Source organism: Sphaerodactylus townsendi, linkage group LG12 (assembly GCF_021028975.2).
Source record: "Sphaerodactylus townsendi isolate TG3544 linkage group LG12, MPM_Stown_v2.3, whole genome shotgun sequence".
Classification (NCBI taxonomy): Eukaryota; Metazoa; Chordata; class Lepidosauria; order Squamata; family Sphaerodactylidae; genus Sphaerodactylus; species Sphaerodactylus townsendi.
The window spans coordinates 25,433,823-25,454,856 of NC_059436.1; the positions used below are offsets into that span (position 1 = coordinate 25,433,823).

General features: G+C 58.4%; 2 protein-coding genes across 6 annotated transcripts in view; one reads left to right on the forward strand and one right to left on the reverse strand.

Moving 5' to 3' along the window:
* Positions 1-16,801, reverse strand: PCSK7 (proprotein convertase subtilisin/kexin type 7). 3 transcript variants are annotated; one of them, XM_048513381.1, is made up of 16 exons: positions 16,718-16,801; positions 15,509-15,988; positions 15,061-15,195; positions 13,928-14,093; positions 11,617-11,707; positions 11,281-11,335; positions 10,842-10,980; positions 9,503-9,603; positions 7,758-7,928; positions 7,093-7,200; positions 6,410-6,512; positions 3,387-3,543; positions 2,845-2,939; positions 2,550-2,643; positions 1,915-2,032; positions 1-1,237 (listed from the first exon to the last, which is right to left on the reverse strand). In XM_048513381.1, the coding sequence occupies exons 2-16, from the start codon at positions 15,974-15,976 to the stop codon at positions 947-949; spliced, it is 2,292 nt and encodes a 763-aa protein (XP_048369338.1). In that variant the 5' UTR covers positions 15,977-15,988; positions 16,718-16,801; the 3' UTR covers positions 1-946. The 3 variants fall into 3 exon arrangements, 2 of the variants coding, with proteins under 2 accessions (XP_048369338.1, XP_048369339.1); XM_048513382.1 differs by having other exon boundaries at positions 16,075-16,789; XR_007245955.1 differs by having other exon boundaries at positions 1,225-1,237; positions 2,545-2,643; positions 15,509-16,790.
* Positions 16,631-21,034, forward strand: part of RNF214 (ring finger protein 214) — a 12,286-nt gene continuing 7,882 nt past the window's right edge. Inside the window, exons 1-4 of one of the 3 annotated variants that reach the window (XM_048513378.1) lie at positions 16,631-16,986; positions 17,559-17,672; positions 19,743-20,232; positions 20,874-20,933. In XM_048513378.1, coding sequence (XP_048369335.1) covers positions 16,646-16,986; positions 17,559-17,672; positions 19,743-20,232; positions 20,874-20,933 — 1,005 coding nt within the window. In that variant the 5' untranslated portion in view covers positions 16,631-16,645. Of the gene's footprint in view, positions 16,987-17,558; positions 17,673-19,742; positions 20,233-20,873; positions 20,934-21,034 lie in introns of those variants that run through there. The other 2 variants (XM_048513379.1, XM_048513380.1) reach the window with 2 other exon arrangements.

Here is a 21,034-nt window from a genome sequence, read left to right on the forward strand (position 1 = left end):
TGTTTTTAAAATCAGTTTATTCTGGAAAGCTGCAAAGAGAAACGAATCTGTAAAAAACAAAACCCCGTTGAACTAAAAACACCCTCCACCTGCAAGCTGGAGGAAGGGCTTCAAGTCAGTCAAGGGGGGGCCAGCTCTTTGGCCCACACAAAACATGACCCCCTCCCCTCCCCCCGTCTGCTCACCAGATGCAGCTCCGAGCAGGCTGAGCAGCTCATGCAGCCCCTCGGCCAAACACCGAGTCACACGGAGAGAAGGGCCCCTCGCGGACACAGACTGTCCCCTGCGCAAGGCCTCCCGCAGTCCGCACAGGAAGGCAGTGGAGGCAAGGCTGCGGTGTGCTTTGGCTGGGCCGGCCTACCACTGACCACGGGAGGAAAGGAACGGCTCCTCTTTGCCCTCCATGGGCAGCGTGGCAAGCAAGTCATGGCGAGAGGCAAGCAGGGAAGCTCAAAGAGAAAAGGCAGAAGGAAGCAGGGTTTCCCTGCAGGAAACTCTGGCGGTCTTTGGCCGAACTGGCTCAGGTCAGCCACGGTCTTGCTGCTCTGTGGCCCGCAGCAGCGTAAGGCAGAGGGAGAGTTGGCGACCACCAGTTGGGCAGGGGCTGCTTTCCCCTTGACCCGCATGTGTGTGGACCGGTGCACTGGGGTGGGCGCTCAAAGGCTGTCTGTCCTGGTCTGGGCTACAGGGAGCCCCTCTCTTCCTCCCCAAAGTGACGGAGACCCCCACCCGTGCCATCAGCATGCCGGGTGCTGCCTGACAAGTCGCCGTGCCTCAGGTGGCCGCTGGGCAAGTTGCCAGTGCAAAGGGCTCCTCTGGAGAAGCAGCCGGGCATCTGGGTTGCAGCAGGAGGGCAGGCAGGTGCCGATTTGGCAAGCGAGCCGGGGGGGCTCCGCCTGCTATCCGTCAGCCACGGGTGAGGTAGCCTGATCCTGCGCCAGGGCGTTCAGCAAGCCTCGCCCTGCCCGGGGCTTTGGCAGGCCCGGGCTGGCCCCTCCTGGAGCTGCTCCGTCTCTGTCTCCACCCCCACCTCCTCCCCTGCGTACAAAGGGATGGTCTCCTCCATCTCGGTCGCGTCCTCCAGGCTTGAGGGTGCTCTGCCTTTGGCGGGCCACGGGCAACCACGGCCACTGCTGCAGGCTGTGAGGTCAAAGGCCACCTTGTTGCGGGTCAGGAAGACCTCCAGGGTGTAGTAGATGGTCCAGAAGACGGCAAAGCAGCCCAACAGCATCAAAGTCTGAGGAGGGAGGAAAGAAAGATGTCTGAACCAAGCTGGAAATCTGCACACCGAGCATCTTTCAAGGAGGCCTGGTGGAGAACTGCAGGCGTCCAGCAAAAGGACCCAGAGAAGGCACCGCACCCTGGACCTCGGCTGCCCCCCCCCCCCCCGCCCCTCACGTTCTCACAGAGCCCCTGCCACCCTCTCATCAGCTGCAGCAGGGGTGTCAACTCATTTGTTATGAGGGATGGATATGACATACATGTGATTTGGTTGGCCCCTGATATGTGTGTGTGTGTGTGGGGGGGTCTGCCTCAGTTGGTGAGCCCCCCAGCAGGCTCCTCAGCTCAGACTGGCATGAGGGGACTGGGGCGGCTGCCTCAGCTGGCTCTTGGACCTGATAAGCCCTCTCAAGGGGCTGGATCCAGCCCCCGAGCTGCATGTTTGACACCCTGATCTATGGAGCCCCCATTGCAGACTGTTCCACCCCTCCCTTTCATGAGGTGGCTGCCTCCCCCTTGTGCAGGACTGGCATCTGCAAACATCCTGCTGGCTACGGACTTTAAACTTCTGCAACGGCTGCAGGCTCCATCAGAACCAAGTTTGAAACATGCAGCGCAGAACCCCTGTGGGCCCCTCCTGATGTGCTCCCTTGGCCAACCTAGTCCAGCCCAGTCCTGCCAGGTGGGCATCACCTTGAGCGTGTTGACAGGTATGGTGTACAGTTCCTGCTCCGGGACCTTCAAGCCAGGCGGGCAGGGCACGGAGAAGTCGGCGTCCAGGAACCGGCCACTCATGGCCTCCTCTAGTAGTCTGCAGACGAAGGTGGGGTCAAAGGGGAAAAGAGGACAGGAAAGTCCTCTCTCTCCCCCTCAGCCAGAATGGGTCAAGTGGATTTGGAGATGGAGCTATTGGGTGAAAGCAGGTAGGGACCAAGAGGCCATCCAGACCACCCTGTTCAGGACCCCTGGAAACTATTTACAATGACACAAATGGAGGCCCAGATAGAAGGCATCCTCCAATCAGCAAATGCTCCACCAAGTCTGAAAGGATGCCTGCGTGGTCAAGGAAGCGAAGTCAAAGAAGCCACGAAGGGCAAACAGGCTTCCTTTAAAATGCAAGTCAGTCTCCCCAAATGCATGACAGGTGGAATAAGTAGCTTCGTTGCAGCGATATGCGTGTGAGAAATGTGCCATCAAGTCCCTTTCAACTTATGGTGACCCTATGAATTAATGACCCCCCCCCCAACCTGGAACTGATGGACAGACAGAAGGGAGAAGAGGCCCCCCATGCCAGGAGCACATGCCCCGTCCCGCTCTCCTCACCTTACCTCTGCCGCTCCTTGATCTCAGCCCGAGACCAGGAGGACCCGTAGAGCGCCAGCTGCCAATGGCGCAACACTCCTGCTCGCAAGGTCTTGTCCCCTGGAAAGGAGAACGGTTGACAGGCTGCAGGTGGGCTCCGCAAAGCTGCCCCCATTCTGCAGACCCGGCTCCCTCTGAAACGCGGGATGAGCTGGGAGTGCCAGTCAGGAAAGCGAGGAGTCAGCGGAGGATCAAGAGAGTCAGGCTGGGGAGGCCTCAAAGCAACGGCTGCGACATGCAGCCAACAGCAGGAAAACTCACCCACATCGTGGATCACCAGCCGGTAAGTGCCCTGGGCCTCCTCCCCCCAACAGCGCACGGTGGAGAAGGTCCAGTCCACAAAGCCATTGGGGTCTCTAGGAGAGAAGAAGACATTGAGATCATCAGGAGAGGCCTCAGCCCACCCAGACACCGTGAGCCAGGCGGCACGGGCCCTTCTCCTGCTCTCTCTTCCTCCTCCTCCTCCTCCTGTTTGTCCTGTGAGGATAACAGCACAGTACAGCACACAATGATTTATTGGGAACAAGTCTCCTGTCTGTGGAGACTTGGCCAAGGTGATTTAGAAGTAGAAACAATAAAGCACAACCCTTATAAAACCAGTCAGGGCATAAAACGAGCACAAGACATTGAGCTGCCCAAAAGAATATTGAGGGGAAAACAGTCTCTGGCCAGGTGAAACATTAAAAGTTCCCGATTCCAACACGGGGCAGCTGAATGGGCTTTGGCCTCCACCCCACCCACCCACCCACGGCTCAAAGTTCCCCTGGGGAGAGGTCAGCGGGGGCACTCCCGGCTGCACTCACGAGTCCATTGTCCGCGCGGTGCCAATCAAGGACTCCATGCCGCTGGGGCAGAGGAGGCGGATCTCCAGGCTGCCCCGGCGAGGGTGGGTGATGCTGACGGTCACGGCCACGTGCTCCAGGGTCCGCATCCCTGACAGTTCTAGGTCAGCTTCCGTGACTGGGAAGGAAGAAAACAAGGTCAGAACAGCAATAGGGAGGGACAACTCCGGGCTCTCAGAGGCCCCTCCCCATGGATTCTGCCCGCCTCATTTTCTGCACTGCAAACAGGTGCCCTGGCGCAGACCTGCCAGCAGCACACGGAAGGCCACAAGGGCCCAGCAGCAGAGGAGAGCGTGAGGCCCGCCCTGGCCCACCCAGCCAAGCACACTCCTGGGCTCTTCCCCAGGCAGACTCCCCAGGCCTGCAGGCCAGCTCCAGCTGCTGGTTCTCTTGGAGGCAAGCCCCTCCCTCCCCCACAGAGAGCTGGAAAGGGCAGAGGGGCTGAGGGGCCTGGTGGAAGCAGCACACCAGCTAGGCCAGAGGAGATGGGGGGCCCTCTCCTGCAAGCAGCCCCCCCCTCCTCCTCTGCTGGTCCCCCTGGAGCCCCCCCCCTCCCTGAGGCAGTTCCAGCCCTGGCCTGCCTTTTGGGCCCTCTGCCGCATTTCTGGCATTTCCCAGCCAGCATCTGGTCTGTGCTTGCCCACTTTGCTCACAATAATTCCTTTTAGGGGAAACACTGGAGGCAGCCTGGAGTCCCTCCCAAGTCCTTGCTAACTTCAAGGCTCTTGCAAAGGCTGGGAACAGGGAGAGGGAGGACAGCCTCCTCCCCCCCCCCTCCAGAAGCATCCCTGCTGGGGTCAGCCGCTGCTTCTGACCAGACACTTGGCCCTGAGATCGAACCGGGGGAGGCGCGGAAGCCAGTTGAAGGGGGGGGGGGCACCCTCAGCTTTGGAGAGGCGGGGGAGCGGGAGCATGCATGCAGAGCTCAGGGCTTCTGCTCAGGCCGGAGAAATCCCCAGGGCCCAGGAAATCCAGTGGGCCCCGCGTTGTGGGTGGGGTACGCCTGCCAGGCACCCCGCCCCCTTGATCTGTCCTCCTGCCCTGCTTGTGTCCCAAGTATCCCAAGGTCTGCCCTCACTTTGTTCCCTCTAAGGTTAAACTGGTGGCAGGACAGCATAGCCTACCAGTCAGATCCCCCCACGAGGGGCTCAGAAATGTTGTCTCTCTGCCAGCAGGACTGCAAACAGGGGCATCTGAAGTCCTCAGTAGCACAAAGGCCCAAAAGAAGGGCCCAAACTGCAGGCCCTGAGGGTGCCGGGAGGGGAGGGGTGTGTGAAGACAGGGGGCGGACAAGGCGGGAGTAGAAGCAGCGTTGCCTAAAATGGGCAGAAGGAGCTGCTGGTCCCCCGGCCAGCTGCCACCCAGCCCCTGCAAGCCTTGGATCTTTTTTTTTGGGGGGGGGGGAGCGGAAGTCAGTCTCAGAGACTATTGAGAAAACTCAGCAATGAAGGAATAAGAGGGGAAGTCCTCCTATGGATTAAAAACTGGTTGAGAAACAGGAAGCAAAGAGTGGGTGTAAATGGGAAATTCTCACAATGGAGAGATGTAAGGAGTGGTGTCCCCAAGGGATCCGTTTTGGGACCAGTGCTCTTTAACCTATTCATAAATGACCTGGAAGTAGGGGTGGGTAGCGTGGTGGCCAAGTTTGCAGATGATACCAAATTATATAGTGTGGTGAGAACCGCAAAGGATTGCGAAGAGCTCCAAGCGGACCTTGATAAATTAGGTGAGTGGACTAAGAAATGGCAAATGCAGTTCAATGTAGCAAAATGCAAAGTGATGCAAATAGGGGCAAAAAAATCCAAACTCCACATACACGCTACAAGGGTCAGTGCTATCAGTCACAGACTAGGAAAGGGATTTGGGCATCTTAGTTGATAGTTCCATGGGAATGTCAACTCAATGCATGGCAGCTGTGAAAAAGGCAAACTCTATGTTGGGGTTAATTAAGAAAGGAATTGAGAATAAAACTGCAAAGATTGTCATGCCCTTATATAAAGCCGTGGTGCGACCGCACTTGGAGTACTGTGTTCAGTTCTGGTCGCCACATCTCAAAAAAGGATATTGAAGAGATAGAAAAAGTGCAGAGAAGGGCAACGAGGATGATTGAAGGATTGGAGCACCTTCCTTATGAGGAGAGGCTGCAGCGTTTGGGACTCTTTAGTTTGGAGGAGGAGACGTCTGAGGGGGATATGATTGAAGTCTATAAAATTCATGCATGGGGTAGAAAATGTTGACAGAGAGAAATTTTTCTCTCTTTCTCACAATACTAGAACCAGGGGGCATTCATTGAAAATGCTGGGGGGAAGAATTAGGACTAATAAAAGGAAACACTTCTTCACTCAACGTGTGATTGGTGTTTGGAATATGCTGCCACAGGAGGTGGTGATGGCCACTAACCTGGATAGCTTTAAAAGGGGCTTGGACAGATTTATGGAGGAGAAGTCGATTTATGGCTACCAATCTTGATCCTCTTGATCTGAGATTGCAAATGCCTTAACAGTCCAGGTGCTTGGGAGCAACAGCCGCAGAAGGCCATTGCGTTCACATCCTGCATGTGAGCTCCCAAAGGCACCTGGTGGGCCACTGCGAGTAGCAGAAAGCTGGACTAGATGGACTCTGGTCTGATCCAGCTGGCTTGTTCTTATGTTCTTATGTTCTTATGTCCCAGCCACCACCTCCTCCCCCAGACAGAGTTGTGTGGGCTGGGGGGGAGGGGAGAGCTCACACCAAAGCTCCATCCTCCCCCCACCGCACCCCTGGCAGGCAACATGAATTCTGCATCTCCACTGCAACGAGCGGGTTCTGGTAGATCTGGCACCCTCCAGCCCAGCCTCCTGAACGGCTGTTGCCCCAAGGGAATCTGGGTACAGTAGTTTGGGAGGGAGACCATTTTCTTTTGAAGGAGGAGCCTGGAATTCCTAGGGCCCCCCTCACTGCTGCCCATTCCCTCCCCAGCTCCACCCCCGGGAGGTTGCACCCACCATTCCAGGTGACTTCCAGCTGCTGGGGCTCCAGAGGGATGATCCAGTTCTCCTTCAAGACGGGGCTGACATAGGAAGCCAAGTAAGGGACCGATTCCCAGATCTGTCAGTGATGAAGGACAGGTAGCACCACCTCCTCCTGGGCAGCCCCTCTACCGAGCCCCATTCACCACTAAACCCCAGGCAGAACTCAGCACTGTTTGCCTTCATGCCGGATTCAGACCCCGAGACCCCGGAAGGCCTGGCCCCGTTCCCTCCTCTTGCCCTGGGCTGAGGGACATCTGAATGCACCCCCATCCCCAAAGAGGCCAGCAACTACCGCCAGTCTGAGTGTGTGTGTGTGTGTGTGTGTGTTTGTGGGGGCTGAATGGCAAAGCAGAAATATCCGGCAAGAAATATTCTGTGAGGTGGGAGGGAGGAATGACCCCTTGGATTCTCCCCAAAGCCCGGAATTTGGAGCAGGGCAGGGGGAGGGCCCGGGTCCAGAGCACCCCATTTTCCACAGGGAGACCTTCCCCTGCCCTAACAGAAAAGGCTCCCAGCCCCTCCTGCAGCTTTGCTGCTCTCCTTTGGCGCCACCCGCTGTGCCTGTCCTCGGCCCCTCCAGGAGCCGGGGGGGGGGGGGCAGGGAGCAGAGGCAAGGAGCCCCCACCCGAGGTGCTCCAGCTGGCAGCAGCTCCTACCTTGGCAGCGTTGACCATCCGCCAGGCGTTGAGCAGACCAAACCCGTGCTGGTGGCTGTGGCTCAGGCCAGCCTGGTTGGTGTCCCACTGGGCACGGTGATCTTCATACTGCAAGGGAAGGGGACATAGAGGGGGCGGGGGAGGGAGTCAACCACGTTCAGGCCATGGGGCCCCCTCCCACTCGGGGGCCACTTCCACAGTTCCTGCTTCATGGGCAGAGAACACGGGATGAGAGTCAGCCAGGGATCCCGTCACCTGCCAATCTGATCTTGCAGAAGACGGTATATGCGCACTGCCCCCCCCCCCCCGCAGACCTCCCAATTGAGGATTGGGCGGGTCCAGAGACAGGATGGAGAGACCTTCTTGTAGGGTGTGCAGAGCCTGCTCTGCCCAGGGGAAGGCTCTGCCATGCTCACTGGAACTCTGTCAGCTACGCAAACCTGCCCCAAGGGGAAGGGGCCAGCATGCCGACACAACAGCAAAGCGGGGGACCAACTTTCTTCCACCTGTCCTGCCTCAGGTCACTCTCTCAGCGCAGACCACACGATGCCCAGGAGTCACTGCTCCCAGGGGGGAGAGAGGGGAGTCAGTTTGCAGCCCCCTCACTCGGGCCTGGATTCTTCCAGGCTGGAGGTTTGCAGGGACAGAAGGGCTCCAGGCCTCACCTTGGTGGCTGTGAAGACAATGATGTGCTGGACATCCCGCCAGGTGAGACAGGGGCGCACCTGTAGCATGAGGGCAATCATGCCAGCCGCCAGAGGGGCTGCAGCGGAGGTGCCCGTGTGGCCCTCGGTGCACCCTGTTGTGCCCCGCTGCAAGTCCCAGTCTGTCGTTGCCTGCTCGGGAGAAAGTCCCAGGTCAGATACAGCTACACAGGGAAGCCCCCGGACGGCCCTGGCTCAAGCCCTTACGCCGTCCATGGCCAGAGTGCACCCTCAGCCCACGGGGGCAACTCTCTGGGCATGTTGGATCCACACACGGCCTTTTTCGAGCCAGGGCTGATCTGTGGGTGACGACGAGAAGGGCCAGCTGTGGCTGCAGAGCCCTCCTCCCCCCACCAAGGCAGGATGACTCAGGACCGGAAAGACTGGCAAGGGAAGCTGCCCCCGGACCGCCAGAGGGAGGGAGAGGAGCTTGGCTCTTTCACACCAGTGCCAGCGACCGCAAGCCAGGCTTCCTGCTTCCAGTTTAGGGGAGCCCCTTTTCAAGTTGAGTTGTTGGCAGAGAGCCCAGCTGAGCATTTGGGCAAAGAGGATTTCCAGCTGGGTGCTGGGGACAGAAAGGCAGCAGACAAGCCACGGATTGTGGCAGCAGACTTTCCCCCACCATGCCCTGCAGGACGCCCAGGGTGGCCAACCACGCAGACAGTTTCCCCTGAGCCCCTAGGCCTTATCAAGGGTGTAGTCGTGGGTCTTCCTTCTAGGATCCCCCTTTTCACTTTTAAATGTCTGCAAGTGAGCCTGTTTAGAAGAGGCATCTCTGGTGCTGGGCTGCTTCCTGCTATGGGGACTGACGGCTTCTCCAGAATCTGCAGGAGTGCGCAATACCAAGGGCCCCTCCTTCAACACAGAGCGCAGGCCGGCCGGCAGGGGTGGTGTACGTGTGTGGGTGGGTGAGAGGTGGCCACAGGTACTGGGTGGCCTCACCTGATGCACTAAAGGTTTGAATTCAGGAGCAGCTGAGAGACCAACAGGATTTCAAGACTCAAACCTCACTGTTCTCCTGCAGCCCAACCCGGCTAACGTCTGAAGTCCTGATCAAGGTCCGGCCCTGCTGGCAGTTTCTGGACAGGGTGGACTTTGGACTCTGCACTCATGTCGCCTGGCTTGTAAAAGAACAGCACCGCCCCCTCCTCCGTTGGCAGGCGGAGCTCCACCACAGCCCTGGCAGCACACTGTGGGGTGGACGGAAATGCCAGCAGGAGAAGAGGCAGCTTCCCCGGATCCCAACCCAAACTGGGCTGCCCCAGAGTTGCTGCTCGTGAGCAAGAGACTGGGGGGGGGGGAACCTTCTGGGGTGTCTTAAGCACACTTCGGGAAGTCAGTGAAGCAGAGATGAAGGAAATCCCTCTTGAGGAGAGCTCTTCGTCCCACTATGAAATCCCTCCTCCCTGAACTGAGAAGAAGCCCAGGGTCAAGTCAGAGGATAAGCAGGGAGGGGCATGCTGTCTGCCCCCTCCCCTTCGGCCCATCCAGCCTGGCACAAGTGAGTGCAGCGCACTGGTCAGTGGTGGGGAGCAGCCCAAGCATCAGTGCAGTTTGTTGGGCAGCAGGCAAGCAGAAGCCCCACCGAGCGAGGTGGGGGGGGGAAGCAAATGATTTGGAGCTGTACATGAGCCCCCGGCTGCCCCTCCCTGCTCACAAGTGCAGCCCCACCAAAAGTAAGAGTGCCGGGTGCCTGCCCCACTCACAATGCTCCGCATCAACTTGTCGCCCCCGCTGAAGGTCACAGCCAGCATTGAGGCGCACTCCTCCGCGTAGAAGGGCATGTACCCCATCTCATCTACTGCACCTGGAGAGGAGGGAGAGGAGGAAGGGGGTCTGGCCACTGAGAACAGGTGCAAGCACTCCAACCCATTGCTAGTGAGGTCTGGGGGCAGGGGGCGGGCTCTCTCCTTTCAGCTTTTTATGGCTCAAACAGGGTGGCAAGCCCCTTCCCAGGGATCTTCAATTCCACCTGCCATAAGGGGAGTTTCTTGTTTTTGGAAGATTCAGTGGGATACGACCAGCACGTGGCCTCTTGGTCTCTTGCCTCCTGGTCTTTGTATTCTGAAGAGACAGTGGGAGCCACGGCCCAGCCCCAGGCACATCCAGACATCAGTCTCTACCGCTCAGGGCCAGCTGCTCTGGGTGGCCAAAATCTGGACCACTCACAAAAGCCCAAGGGCACTGTTTGCTCAGAAGCACCATTTAGTCAACCGTGAACAAATGAGAACTTAGACCTGAAGTAGGAATCCTGTCTACCTAAAGGTCTGTCAAATTCATGGCCTATAAGAGGATATCAGAACTGCCCCTGCTGGATCAGACCAGAGGCCCCCCCAGCCTGGCATCCCATCTCACACAGCGGCCAACCAGCTCCTCCGGAGCTCCAGCAACAGGGCATAGAGGCCGAGGCCTTCCCTTATTGGGAAGAACATGAGAAGAACAGCCCAGCTGGATTATCTCACACACTACCCAACCAGTTCCCCCGAAGGCCACAGGGGCCCCGGTCTTCCTCAGATTCAGAGGCTGACTGCCTCTAAATGTGGAGGTTTCTTTGAGTCCACCCGGCTGGCAGACACCGAGAGAGCTCCTCTCCACAGGGACTCGAATGCAAGAGTCATGCAGCAGAATCAGGCCCACAACCTGCTTTCAACAGCAGTGAGTCAAACCCCACAGGGAAGCCCACAAGCGGCGCCCTGCCCTGCCCTGCCCTGCCCCACAAACAGCAGTCTGGGCAGCAGACTCGTCATCAGCGAGAAGGCGGCAGGCAAGAAGCCCCACTCGAGAGGCGAAAGCGCACAGTCCTGGCATGGAAGACTTCTGAGCAGAGAGCCCCTTCCTGCTCCCCAGTGGTGTCAAAGCCATGGGGCACTGACAGAGAGGCAAGCTCTGAGCAAACCCCACTGAAGGGGGGAAGTCCACGGCTGCAGAAGGGCTCCTGCATCCCAGCTGGGGGCACACGCCTCTTTCACTTGCTCCCTCCCTCCCACAAACGCACCCTCCATATAAGCAAACACGCTGTGTGCCCAGGTATTCCTGTGCCCTCACCAATGGTGACTGTGTAGATGGAGTTGGCGTAGCCGTCGTAGTTGCAGTTGTCGTTGTGCTGTCCCCCGTTGCCGCTGGCCACCACAAAAATGCTGCCGAATCCCCGCCGGCCAGCGATCACTCCGTGCTGCAGAGCGGCCTGCAGGAGAGGGCAGACGGGCAACTTCCTCATACTGGGGAACGAGAACAGGCGCTCCCACCCACTGGCTCCCACAGAGCGCCGAAGTCAGGGTCTCCGCCGTGTAAGCAGCTCCGGCCTCCCTCCGCCTGCCTCTGCCCTTGGATCAGTTGGGTCTGTTTTGAACGCTGGCACAGGAGCGACCCCAAGCCAAGGAGCCCGCCAGACCCGTGCTTCTGCCCTCCCAGCAGGCAGCGGACCGAGGGGTCGTGCGGGATACAAGCCTCTGAAGGACAGCAGAAAAAACGAACTCCTCTGTACCTTTCCAAGCTGGTGGGGCCCATCCACAGTTTTGCCATCATCATCTGGACCCCAGCTGTGCAGGGAGACACCCCAAAGCTGCGCTTAGGAATGCACGCAAACAAAAGTGCTCCTGGGGCCGGAGAGCCGGAGCAGCAGCCGTCACATGTCGACCAGGGAGAGAGGGAGGGCCTCAGCTCTCAGGCTGGCTCACCAGCCTCGGGGCACCACTCGAGGGAGGCAAGACTGCCACCTGCGCTGTGCCCACCCCGAGGCCGGTGATGCTGCCCTCAGGGAGGAAGTGCCCCGGCCACCCTCGCTCCTGGGACCAGGCGCCAGCAGAGCCCGGGCACTGACCTGCAGCTGTAGATGTCATTGATCTGATAGTGCTTGTTGAAAGCGATGGCCTCCATGCTGTCTGTGAGCGGCCCATCCAACACCCGGATCCCTGCGTGGCCAAGGACAAGCTGAGGTTTACTGAGCAGAGCCTGAAGCAGGCCCACCAAGCAAGACACAGCGGCCAACCGGAGCAGCGGGTCACGATTCAGCCCTCTGCTGCTGCGTCGCTTGCAGCAAGCGTGGTTTCCGCTCTGTCCGAGGGACCTGCCTCACAGCCCTGCAAGAACCAAAACCACCGACACTGCAGAGCACTTGAGCCCCAGGGAGGAGTCACTGTGGAAGTGGGGCTGCTGAACTGCCCAGACCCCACAAGGCTGGCCAGGGACCCACACACCGGAAGGGCCAACGTCTCCTATAGCAACCTTCCTGCTTACTGGGGTCTTCTTTGAGGACCTGCTTTGCTTGCCCCCAACATCTAAAGCTAGACAGGTGGTGACCCAGAAAGGGTCTCCCTCATCGTGGCAACAGCCTTTGGCCTTTCCGCTGCACGGGGATTCGCCCGTCTCCCACTATCAGGGTCTTTCGCCTGTGAGTGAAAGCTTAAATCAGGGGTCTTCAAACTATGGCCCTCCAGATTTTCATAGACTACAATTCCCATGAGCCCTACCACTTGGCCATGCTGGCAGGGGCTGATGGGAATTGTAGTCCTTGAACATCTGGAGGGCCATAGTTTGAAGACCCCTAGTTATTTGATTCCTTTGGCATCTTCTATGATCTTAAAAACTGTTATGAGTCCCCTTTCTGGTTCTGACATTGTTTAAGTGCTTTTACTGAACTATTTGACTGATAGTTTTTAATCATTTTTCATCCGTTGTTTTGAGTTGTTCCAATGTTTTAATTTATTAATTTAATTAATTTAAATTAATTTAAAAGTAAATTAATTTTAAAAGTTCTCCCTGCTCCGCCAGCTGAGGCTACCCTGTTCCACCTCTGCCTACAGGACTGTTCGGCCCAGGAGCAGCTCTGGTGGGGGCGGGAAGACTGTGTTCCCTGTGCCCCTGGTGGCTGGGGGCATTCTGGGGCACCTGCCAACCTCTGTGGAAATGGGATGCTGGGCAACTCTTTCCCCACCCAGATCACAACGCAACGGTCAAGGAGCAAAGCAACTTTCCAGCATTCCACACAGAAGAGGCCTCTCGGGGATTAAAGCCACGCTTTCATTAACCATTTCATGCGCAACATACGATTCGTCTTTCTCCTCACTCATCTTCTCTCCCATAATGAATGAATAATGTGCCACCACAACCAACTCAAGGCAATCACGCCCTCAGGGGCAAGACGAGGAGGAGGTGGTTTGACATTGCGTAGCAACCGCAGTCTTCCTGGGTGGCTTCCCACCCAAGCACTAACCAAGGCCAGTCTTACTTAGCTTCGCAACTCTGACAGGCTCAGATTAAGACAGGCGACTGAGGGTGATGCTCTCCTATGAGATCCTCAGTTAGTTTTATTTGCATGAAAAGAAATGGGCCATGAAAAGTTCATGGAGGAATTTTAAAAATTGATTAATTAAATGTTTATAGTCTTTGCAGCACCACAGGACCCCCGCGTGCTTCTGCCACGACATATTAAAGCGACACCCTCTGGAACTCTGCAGTTTCCCATTTCCCAGTTTCCCATTTTCCCTCATAACCTCATACACAAATGTCTGCCATCCCGCTACACAGTCGAAGTCGATTTATGTTGATTTATGGCTACCAATCTTGATCTTCCTTCATCTGAGATTGCAAATGCCTTAACAGACCAGGTGCTCGGGAGCAGCAGCAGCAGCAGAAGGCCCTTGCTTTCACATCCTGCCTGTGAGCTCCCAAAGGCACCTGGTGGGCCACTGCGAGTAGCAGAGAGCTGGACTAGATGGACTCTGGTCTGATCCAGCTGGCTTGTTCTTATGTTCTTACATACCTGACAAAGTTCATGCTGTCAGCCCATCAGTCACCACAAGACTTCTATGCAAATAAATGCTGAGCAGCCAAACACCCTACTTAGTATGGTTTGCAACTGCTAATGCCCAAAGTGATTCCCATACGTTCTTTTGATAATTTGTACACCTGCCCTGTACAGTAGGCCACAACTGAACCACGGTCCTACTGAAGATAGTGGAAGTAAAGAATGACTACCTCACAGCCACTGAGCGACTTGCAGGGGTGATTCTGGGCTCATATTCTTGTCTGTTTCCCCACCTTAGTTCTTGCTGCATAAAATCTTTCTGCCATGAGAGCCGGCAACACCCCTGCCCCAAAGCAGCCAAGGTGGGGGCCTCTGTCGGAGGTACCTGCAATGCGGCTCCCGTAGGCCACTCCCACAGCACAGAAGCTGTTGTTGGAGACAGCGGCGATTTCTCCCGCACAGCGGGTCCCGTGGTGGTTCCCGTTTTCTTCATCGGGGTGGGGCATGGGATCGGGGTCATTGGAATTCAAGTCATAACTGCCTTCGGGGCTCTGCAAAAGACCAGCCACAAAGCTGAAACTTCCCTCCCCAAATGTACTAGGGAACAAAACAGCCAAGGATGACGGAAGTGATGCGTGTATCTGAGGCCATCTGGAAACACAAGGAGAAACTGGGACCACCTGTCCCTCCCCGCTGCTGAGCTGGACAGCAGCAAGGGGGGGCTTCTTGGCGCATGGAGGGGCTGGGAGGAGTGTCTGCAGCGCAACATGCAGCGCAAGCAACTTCTCTGAGTCTCCTGCGGCTGCCTCCCAGTCACAGCCCTGGCTGTTGCAACGAGCCAGCTCCAACAGGAGTGCAAAAGAGTTGCTAAGCACAACGAGCCGGGACACCCCCCCCCCCCCGGCCCAGATGCAGCCTGGCTTTCCAGCATTTGCTGTCAGAGTCTGCTATTCACTGCTGTGGGGCTTCAGCCCCCACCCCCCCCATGCCAGAAACAGGACCAGAAACAGCTCCTGCAGCCCCTTGCAGTAGGGTAGCCGAGAAAGAGGCAGCACTTCCTGGGAGCAGGACTCCCACCTGGCGCCCCCCCCCCCCCACTTCGGATGCTGCCTGGCACTGTGGGACTTTGGCCGTTGTTGCCTGTTTCCACCACAGTCCTTGGGGAATGGCCTTTCCTGCCAGCTGCAGGGAGTGTTTGGAGGCTGCCCTCGCAGACGCACCCCCCCCCCCCCCCCCGCAACCCCGTTTTCTTCTTCTCTCCCTGCAAGCCTTCTGGGATGGAATTGCTTCAAAGAAAGGAATCCAGCCCAGCGCCCGGCTTCAGCCCCCTTCCCCAACGTAGCCCCCTCTGCTCCTGACTGGCTGGACAGACCACTTCTTCTTGCGCACCCGAAAGGGCCTGAGAGGCAGTGAGCTTCAGACTCGAGCTCCCTGTCCTTCCTGGGTGCAGCGCCTGGGCACCCCCACCCCCTGTCAAAGCAGACCCCCACTCCCTCGGGTGCAGCTGGTGGGTCTCACGTAGTTGGGCTGGATGTCCTTAATTGTGTGCTCCACACCATCGTCCACGACCACCACCGTCACCCCTTGGCCAGTCACGTTTCTCTCCCACACGCCGGTCACGTTGATGTCCATCCCGGGACTCTTGCGATTGCTCTAGGTAGGAAGGCAAAGGGGGCAGAGGGGCAAGTGAGAGGGCAAAGAGCCAGTCGGCCTGAACCCACGCCAGGACCCCCAGAAACTGGGCACGGAGGTGGCATCTTGGGGCCACTGGACCCCCTGTGGCTTACACTAGTCCAGGGGCCCTCCATCAAGAGGACAGGCAGGCATCTGCCCAACACCTGGGACCTCCCCTTCTCATGCCCCCTCCCTGCCACCAGCCTCAGGGCAAGGGAGGCCCCCATTGTATTTCTTGCTGACACCATCTGGAGGCACGCACGCCCTCTGAGAGCGCCTGGAACCCACTCACCAGGTGCCACTGCTGGGGGAACTTGGGGTCGTTGAAATGGAGGCTGCGCTTGCACCTCTTGAGGAGCCGCTGCTCGGCGTGCCACCTCACGCTGTCGTGGTGCGCAAACACAGCTTCCGCCAGCTGCTGGACGTCCTCCAGGCCCGGCTCCACAGGGCCTCTCGGCCGGTAGCTGAAGAGGTAGTGACCCCTGAGTTCTCCGATGCGGCCAACATTTGCCAGGCCGGCTGCCTCAGCCAGCGCCTCGGCCTGCCGGTCCAGCTCCTGCTCAGAGGACCCCTCAGGAACGGCCAAGTGCACTGCCCAGGTGAGCTCCCCAGGGCGACCGGCTGCCCTGCAGGGCTCTGCCCCTCCATACACAAGTCCGTTTGGCACCAGCAAAGGGACCCAAGCCAGGGCGAGCCAAAGGCACGTGTGAGCCCGCAGGGCAGCCTCCATCACGGTTCTCCATGACGGCAGGGCATGCATCCGCCAGGCGAGCTGCAAGGGGAGAGGGCAAAGGTCAGCACAGCCCCCTCTGGCCAGAGGGCCCACCGAGGCCACTTCCAGACCACCAGACCACCCACCAGCCGTCCGGCACGGGCACTCAGGCAGGCCCCAGGAGCTGCAGAGTAAGCTGAAGTAGGGCAGAAGGAATCACGAGCCCCACAAGATGCCCCCCAAGCAGAGCAGCCCCCCCCCGGAAGCACTCACAAATTCTCCTCCCACCCCCCCAGGGCAACGGATTATTGGCACTCCCAGGCGCTCGACCTTGGCCGGAAAACCTCACGGGCCAATCGGCGCCTCCACTCTCCACGCCACCCCCCGCGGTCCCGGGTGGCGAGGGTCCGGAAGACCCGGGTTCAAATCCTCCACCGCGCAGGGAAGCGTGCTGGGCCGGGCACTCAGCCCCCTGCTGGGAGGGGGGAACGGGAGGGGGGCAGCCTGAGGGACGCCGTCCTGAGCGGCCGGGGGGGGCAGCCGGGCTCGAGAAGGGGGGGGCGCCGGTGAGTCCCGCGAGGAGGCGCAGCGGAGCCCTTTGCCGGTGTGTGTGTGTGTGGGGGGGGGGGTGCGCTCCGGCTAAACCCCAGCCTGGACCACCCCCCTCCCTGGTCTCCTCGCGAGCAGGCTGGCCGCGGCTGCCCCCGCCTCCCGCCGATGCCGCAGAGCGCCGCCGGCCCTCCCGCCCCCAGACCGGGGGGCCCTCGGGGGGGCGGGGGGGGCGCCCACCGCGCAGAGGGCCGCATGGGGCGGGGGAGGCGGCTCCGCAGTCGGCTCCGTCCGTCCGGGCCCTGCGAGGAGGCGGGCCAGGAAGAGGGGGGCGGGAGGAGGCGGAGCAAAGGGCGCGTCACGTCCGGCGGCCCCCGGCCCGCCCCGGCCGCTCGCCCGCCCGCCCGCCCTCCTTCCCTCTCTCCCTCCCTCCCTCCCTCCCTCGCGCCCAGGCAGGCAGGCAGGCAGGCCCGAGGGTGGGTCGCCGCGCCGGTGCCGCCGGGCCGCAGGTGAGCCGGGCCGAGGCAGCCCCGGAGGGCCTGGGTGGCGCTCTGCACATGCCCCGGGGCCAGGAGGGGCAGCGGGCCCGGCTCCCCTCCCTCCGTGCCGCTGAGGCGCCTGGCAGGCCGCGCCGGGCCTCGCCGACCCAGCCGGCCGGAGCCGCGCAGCCCCGGCTCCACCAGGGAGCCCCCCCGCCCCGTGCCCCGTGCCCCGTGCCCGCTCGGGGGTGGGCGCAGCGGCGACCAGGGCTGCGGAGGAGGACGGGCACAGGCGCTCGGCATAACCTACCCCGCAGGGCTGTTGTGAGGATCAGTCAGAGTCAGAGAGGAGACCCGCTTTGGTGGACGGGCGGGGGGGTATCAACTGTAGTGGGAGGGGGCGCTGACTGGATCTTGTGCACTTCCTGTGTGGCTTCGCAAGACACCCCCGCCCCAGTAGCTGTGTCAGGCCCTGCTGGGCTGGATCTGCAGCCCCCCCGCCCCCCCCCCCCGGCGCTGAAGGAGCCTTAGGCCTGCATTGGGCAATGAATGGGAGCCATCCCGGAGGGAGGATCTAACCACTGGTCTCTCTGTGCTTTCAGCAGGAGAGTGATGGCGTCAAGCCAAGAGGAGGAGGGCAGCGTGGACCTCTGTGCCAGCCCCCCTGGCTCGTGCCCCTCCGGCCTTTCCGCAGAACCTGCCGACTTGCCTATCAGGTAGGCCTGGTCTTTGGAAGGGCTCCTGCAGGCGGCCCCCACAGCTGCTCTCTGCAAAGGGGTCCTGCAGCACCACCTGCCCTCCTGCTGCAAAGTGTGTGAAAAAGACCCTCCGCAGGAGCTCTTCTTCAGCTGCTCCTGCAAGTGCCGCTTGGCTGCCATCATGGCCAAGACGATCCTCCCAGGCTCTGTGCTGACCGCTGGCTCCTCTGGACCCGGAGCTCTTGAGAGGCATTTGGTCTCCTTCCAGCTGCCGTCTGGTTCTTTTGGGGATTTGGACCAGGGCGGACTCGTTCCCATGCAGCAGGCTGAATGGATATGGGCCCAGGGCCTCTTGGCTCAGAGCTCCCGGCCTTAATATGAACCCAGGCCTGAGGTTGTCCCCAGATCTTTCTTCCTGTTGCACCCGGCCACTTGTGCTCACTGCTTTGGAAGACACCCAGAGCGCAGCAGGAGAAGAATGAATGACTCTGTCTACCCCGTCCCTTCCCCAGTTCCACAGGGCCGCAGCGTCACCTAACACTTAAAGCAGCGGGGTGTTGTGGGGTTCCCAGGCTATGTGGTCGTGTTCCAGCAGCATTTTCTCCTGACGTTTCATCTTCTAAGATGCCAGTCACAGATGCAGGTGAAACGTCAGGAGAAAATGCTGCTGGAACACGACCACATAGCCTGGGAACCCCACAACACCCCGTGAAAGCCTTTGTCAATACTCTAAGCAGCCCTTCTTTGCCACTTTTTTGCTTCGTAAACTTTGTGTGGAGGGACCCTTTGGGCTTTTGCAGCCTGCGTGGTGTTATGCCCTTCTGCCAGTATCCCACCCTATAAGTATTGTCAGAGGCTTTCATGTCCTGAATCAGCTGGCTGTTGTGGACTTTCCTGGCTGTGGGGCCGTAGTCTGGTTGATTTTGCTCCTAGCCAGCCATAGCTGTGGGCAAAATGCTAGGAGCAAAAAGGACCGGAGAAGTCACCACAGCCAGTCCTACTCTGACTCCACTTGTGCACAAGTTGAACAGCACTGCTCCAAAATTCAGATCTTCACAGGACCCCGCAGCTCCCCTGCATTGTGCCGCTACGAGGCCTGCCCGTTTCCTCCTGTCCTCGGCTTCCAGCTATTTAACTAGTTCTTGTTCCACAAGAGGATCTCTCATCTTCTGGCTGCTCAGTTTACTCCTGGGGGTGGGGGTGGGGGGCTTCGTCAAACAATTCCTGGATGTTCAGCTACAGAATATCTACTTGATCCCCTCTGTCTGCATGCTAGTTTATGCTCTCAGTGAAATCCCCCCCCCCCCAAAAAAAAACCTGGTGAGGCTGCCTTCCTTTTGAAACAGGGTTTCTACAAAGGGGAGAGGACCTATGAAGAAGCCTGTGATGTTTTTATTGATCAGGTTTGATCTCTTATCTTTTTAATGAATGTGAGAAAGTATTTTGTGCACCAGTTGTGAAGGCAGAGAAATTCCTAACAAGACTTCCTCATCTGCTGTGAACTGGCTTTAAGGGAGTTACTCTCTTAAATTCAACTGCCCAGCACCCCCCCCCCCCCATAACTGGTAGATATTGTTGACCTACCTTACAGTCTTTTTAAGTACTTGCAACAAGGTAATATGCGTGAGGAGCTTTGAATGAGCTACAGTTCTGCACGAATGTTGGATATTGCTGTTAACGTGGCAGTTGCCAAGGTTGGGGCAGGTCTTTTGCATCGAAGTTCTGGCTAAAGAGGAGGATCTGGCTTCGTAGGTTGCTGGGCAGAACTTGGGGTAGGCCAGTCCTGTTGATTTCCTAGTTATGGCTATCGCAGTCCTCCCAAATCAGAAGTCAACTTTGAAGTTGAGAGTTGCGTGGAAATGAAACAGGAGCTCTCCTGACTTCTTTTGGCAGCGTTTCCCTCCACTGCTTTTCTGAGGCTTCTGGCTTTCCATCTGCGCCTGGGCAGAGTAGCTCGTTTGTGCTTGTCTGGTTTTCCTTCCCTGCTAGTTTTGAGTCTGCCAAAAGACAATCATTGGTTTGGTCTCGTGTGTAAGAGTGCAGCTGGCCCTGAGGTTTAATTGGTCTTTCTCTTTGTTCCCCTTTTAGCACAAGTGACCTTTCCATTCCCCAAAACCATTGCCTGCCGCTGGCCGCCATCCACCTCCATCCAGCAGCCTGTGAGAACTGGGAAGATGATCACTTGGAGGTCCAAGAAAGGGATCCGTGGTTGCCAGAGAGTGATTCCTCCCTGCTGGCTCCCCAGGCGCAGGAGATCCCTGAAGAGCCTTCACCCGCCCCCGTTGAGGTGCTCTCCCAGCCTCAGGCCTGTCCCTCAAGTGAGGAATCCTCTTTGCCGAACTCAGACAATGCAGTGGGAGAGAAAAGGCTCCAGGCAGCTCTGCTGAACCCGCAAGCAGACCCCTCCACGGACCAGGCCGGCGCTGTCCTCATTTGCTCTGAGGCTGAGCTGGGATCTTTGATCTTGCAGCACGGCAGGCGGCAGAACGGGTGCCTGGATGCGGAAGATGCTCCCTTGGTGGAAAGCCCTGGGCAGGACTGCTCATCCCCGAAGTCATTACAGAACATTGCTGTGCAGGTCTGGGGCAAGCTGGGGGGAGGGGGAAGGGGGCTGTAGGAGGGACAGAGGGCTGGGCCTCTTTGAATACTTGCTTGCCGTCTCTCTTCAACCACTCTGGCAGATTCTTGTTGGGCTGGAGCAGGAATGTATTTCGTTTATTATTTTATTTAACACATTTTGATGCCTCTTTTCTACCCAGTCAGGGTGCACAAGGGGATGAACATTAAAACACTAGAATGTTTAAACAATTAAAAATAGAGTTTATGAAATAATTCAATTGAAATGCATAACCCAACAGCACTAGGAGTTGGGCCAACAACCATTGCTGGGGGTACGCCAGACAAAACAAGCACGGTCTTCACCTGGTGGCAGAAGATGCCGATTGAGGGAGGCGGATGAGTCTCCCTGAGGAGGGAGGTCCGGGATTTTAGTGCCAAGATGGTTGCCACCCAGCTCGCTTCAGGAGGCCTGGCTGGATGCCCTCTGTTGACCTGGCGTTCCTGTTTCTATTCTCTTTGGTAGTCAAGAGCATGAGCAGTTCCCTGGGGCCCGGCTGCATCGACCAAACCTCTGTGAGAGGAAAGCAGCCTTGGTGCAGGAACAGAGCTGCTGGGTCTCTTGGCGTCTGTGATGGGTGGAATTCTCTTTTCCTTTGGCAGACTGACTTCAAGACGACTGACCTGGAAGTGAACACAGACCAGGATATTGAAAAGAACCTGGTGAGTGAGCTCAAGCATCTGTGGTCGTCTCAAGAGACGTCTTAGTCACTGCAGAGCTGGAACACTGTGGGGTGGGGGTGTGTGTGGAACTTGTGTGGAGT

What these genes read in the sequence shown, in the direction of transcription:
- PCSK7 (XM_048513381.1), bottom strand. Translation starts at nt 15,976, where the DNA reads ATGCATGCCCTGCCGTCATGGAGAACCGTGATGGAGGCTGCCCTGCGG. An exon ending in ACAAGTTGATGCGGAGCATT is followed by an intron (nt 7,929 to 9,502) that starts GTGAGTGGGGCA and finishes TCTCCCGAGCAG; the next exon opens with GCAACGACAGACTGGGACTT. An exon ending in TTGTCTTCACAGCCACCAAG is followed by an intron (nt 7,201 to 7,757) that starts GTGAGGCCTGGA and finishes CTTCCCTTGCAG; the next exon opens with TATGAAGATCACCGTGCCCA.